This window comes from Bidens hawaiensis, unplaced genomic scaffold (assembly GCF_021521415.1).
Source record: "Bidens hawaiensis isolate Kalapana, Puna unplaced genomic scaffold, B.hawaiensis_p1.1 tig00028455_1, whole genome shotgun sequence".
Taxonomy (NCBI): Eukaryota; Viridiplantae; Streptophyta; class Magnoliopsida; order Asterales; family Asteraceae; genus Bidens; species Bidens hawaiensis.
The window spans coordinates 55700-59220 of record NW_027494637.1 but is presented as its reverse complement, the minus strand read 5'-3'; the positions used below and the strand labels follow the sequence as shown (position 1 = coordinate 59220).

The 3521-nt window shown below is 39.8% G+C and overlaps 1 protein-coding gene across 1 annotated transcript; it reads right to left on the bottom strand.

Annotated features, from left to right (window-relative positions):
* Positions 1–1207: 1207 nt before the first annotated feature.
* Positions 1208–3305, bottom strand: LOC143577002 (trans-cinnamate:CoA ligase, peroxisomal-like). Its single transcript, XM_077060958.1, has 3 exons — positions 3045–3305; positions 2026–2968; positions 1208–1739 (listed from the first exon to the last, which is right to left on the bottom strand). The coding sequence occupies exons 1-3, from the start codon at positions 3240–3242 to the stop codon at positions 1228–1230; spliced, it is 1653 nt and encodes a 550-aa protein (XP_076917073.1). The 5' UTR covers positions 3243–3305; the 3' UTR covers positions 1208–1227.
* Positions 3306–3521: the final 216 nt, after the last annotated feature.

Genomic DNA, 3521 nt, shown 5'->3' with positions numbered 1-3521 from the left:
CAGATCAGTGGTGGCAGGTCATCACCCTTAAACACTGGAGGTTAACCCACCGGAAAACCGTTAACCGGAGCTCGTTTTTCCGGTGAACTGGGCTGACCTTATCTGTTCATATTCCTTCCGTTGTTAATAGATAGAGTTTCGCAGATCTAACAAACAAAGAAACTCAAAATATAATATAATCGTCGGAGGAAACTGTACCGGATGATAATAATAATAATAATAATAATAATAATAATAATAATATTATTACTTCCTCCTCGGTGTTTACGAGCTCGATTGACGGTTTATTAGAGACGAGGAGTGACATGAATTTGGTGAAAGATGAGCCGGTCGATTCGGAATTGGTGCGGAATACGTCGTCACCAGATACGTTTGATCCAGCAGGTGATGGGTGGTGATGGCGGTGGTGGCATGTGGTGGCTGGTTGGTGATGGTGGTAGTTCTGAAGATGATGAATGTTATATTGAGGAAGATGAATGTTATATTGAAGAAGTTAAGGTATAGGTGAAAAGACAAAAATGCCCTCACATGAGGGCATTTAACTGAGTTTTTCTAACCCAGTTAGCGTAAAGGACATAACGTGTAGAAAAAAAAAGTTTAAAGTACACCGCCTGCAATGAAACTTAGAAAAGGACACGAACCGGTTTTTGGCTTTTTTTAAAGGACAAAATTTGTAATTCTGTCCTTTTTTTTATAAAAAATAGGCCGTCTCTAAGTTGAAAATATTGGAATAAGTTTTCCTTCTAAATTTGTATGTTGGTATGTTCGTTGGATCAAGCTTTGCTCTAGTTTTGCCGTGTAATGAAAGTTGCTAAGTTATTTTATAATGAAGTGACTATTTTATAATGAAAGTTGCCCCCAAATAAACCTTAATCGTAATTTGTAAGCCCCCTCAAATGAGGGGTTAGGATGTATTTGGGAGAAAAAAGGACAAAAGTGTCCCTCACGTGAGGGAAATCACTTGGACGGAAATCACAAATTTAAAATTATTGGACTAAACCATAGATTTGAACAAACCATAGAGACGAAAGCCACAGTTTACTCCTATTAATATCTTTACTTGGTATTTATCAGTTTACATAAATTTTTAATACACGTACGCACATATGACATATTTGAAAATTAACATTATAAACTGAAATTAGAATAGTGAAATACTGAACATTAATAATTATCAAATATGATATGTTTCTTAGTTGTGTGCCATCTCAAAATACATTTGATACTCTAGCCAAGACATTGCAATTCTGAGATGAATGGTGTGTCCTGAAATGATTTTGCCAATTTTCTAAGCACCTGTTTTTGAATTTTTCCTGTTCCTGTTTTGGGTAACTCTTTAACAGACACCACCTTCTTTGGAACCATAAACTTTGGCATATTTTTCTCACAATATTCCAAGATTTCTGCTTCAGTGGTGTCACTGATCTCTCTTAACACAATGAAAGCACAAGGGCTCTCTCCCCACCGTGGATGAGGCATAGCCACCACCGCGGCTTCGAGTATGGCTTGGTGCTTGAATAGAACAGACTCTAGCTCCACACTACTGATGTTTTCACCACCTGATATAATCACATCTTTCGACCGGTCTTTGATTTCGATGTATCCATCCGGATGGATAACTCCTACATCGCCCGTGAAGAACCATCCGTTATGAAAGGCGTTTGCGGTCTCCTTTTCGTCTTTCAAGTAACCTTTCATGATGCTACTTCCACGGAGCACAATCTCCCCCATCGTCTTACCTGTTAAACGTGTCCAACATCAAATCAGGTTGAAGGCATATTTAATATAATAATTAGTTTATTATTATAAGATAACTTAGTCTTATTTTATTTGTTTTGGATTCAAGTTCTGTATTTGATTTAGTATAGGATTAGGAACCATGTGTTTATATATACCATTGGTTCAATGTGTTAGTTAATTATTAAGTTTTTCTCGTTTGTCGTTTTCTTAATAAAAGAGTTGATCGTTTGTTGATCAGATCTCGTGTTCGTGTTCTTGATTCGCTTGCTCAAAGTTTAACATTACCGTCATGCGGAACACTCTCCATTGTTTCCTTGTTCATCACATCAACATCAGAGAGTGAGAGTATACTCACACCTTGACGAGCCTTCAATCTAGCTTGTTGGTCTCTAGCTAGCTCATTCCATTTGGTTTGCCACTCGCATATCAGGGCCGGCCCTGAAGCCTCAGTGAGGCCATACGCATGCGTTATATCGAATCCAATGTCTTCCATCCTCTCCAATAGGGCCGCAGGCGGTGGTGCACCGCCTGTCAGGATGTTTACCTTAGAGGCTAGCTCACGACGTTCGTGAGGTTTAGCCTCTAAGAGGATGTTGAACACAACAGGTGCGCAACACATGTGACTCACCTTGTGCTTTGAAATATTTGTGTACATTTCGTACGCGTTGGTGTTTCGAATGCACACGTTCGTGCCACCTCTAGCGGCCACGCCCCATGCAAAGGTCCAACCGTTGCAATGGAACATTGGTAGTGACCATAGGTACACCGCTTCGGTTGGCAATTCCCACCCTTGGATCAAACTTATTGTGCTTAGAAAAGCCCCACGGTGGCTATACACCACTCCTTTCGGGTCCGAGGTGGTTCCAGATGTGTAATTCAGTGCAATAGCATCCCACTCGTCTTCAACTTCTTCGCCTTCGTACTTAGGATTACCGTCACGAACCATTTGCCCGTACTCTAACTTGCCAACACCGACTCCAGTCGGCTTGCTAATGTCATCAATCACAACAAATTTCGGCTTATCGGCTACCAACAACTTAAGTCCCGCGGATGCTAAGGGGACGTACTCATAGTCCACGAACAAGACCTTAGCTTCAGAATGGCGGAGTATGGTCGCTATGTGCTTGGCGTCTAGCCTCGTATTCAGCGCATTAAGTACCGCGCCTGCCATCGGAACTGCGAAGTGCATCTCATATAACGCGGGTATATTTGGTGCCAGTACCGATACCTACCAGAGTTATTTAACTCATTAAAAGGTATTAACAAACTAAATGCTCATGGCATATATATAGTAACAAACTTACAACATCGTTCTTGGCAACATTAAGAGAGCGAAGCGAGTCGGCCAGACGACAACATCGCTCGTATGTTTGGCTCCAGTTGAATTGGACCTTGTCATATATGATCGAAGTGCGGTTTGGGTAAACCTTTGAGGCTCTCTTGATAAAAGTGAGAGGTGTGAGAGGTGCATAGTTAGCTAAACATTTTGCAAGTCTATTCATGAATGCTTCAATAATTGAAACACAAGAGGTGGGTGTTGTAGAATATGTTTGTGATTTGAGTCTACAAATTAATATGGTATGAATTTAATGAAGAAGGGTGCTTATAAATAGACAAATGCATGGACTATATAACGTAGCCAACTTATATTTTAATAATATCATATTTATACATTTGTTCAATAATAGTCCTGTCAAAAAATATTTTTGCTGAAAGGCCCCTCTTTTTAAACATTTTTGTCTCATTGTATTTCCAATATAAAAAACTTAACCGCGTTAATT

Excerpts from the sequence above, each read along its gene's own strand:
- LOC143577002 (XM_077060958.1), bottom strand. The coding sequence starts at position 3,242 with ATGAATAGACTTGCAAAATGTTTAGCTAACTATGCACCTCTCACACCT. Across the intron at positions 2,969-3,044 it reads ATGTTGCCAAGAACGATGTT|GTATCGGTACTGGCACCAAA; the intron begins GTAAGTTTGTTA and ends TAACTCTGGTAG. Across the intron at positions 1,740-2,025 it reads GGAGAGTGTTCCGCATGACG|GTAAGACGATGGGGGAGATT; the intron begins GTAATGTTAAAC and ends CACGTTTAACAG.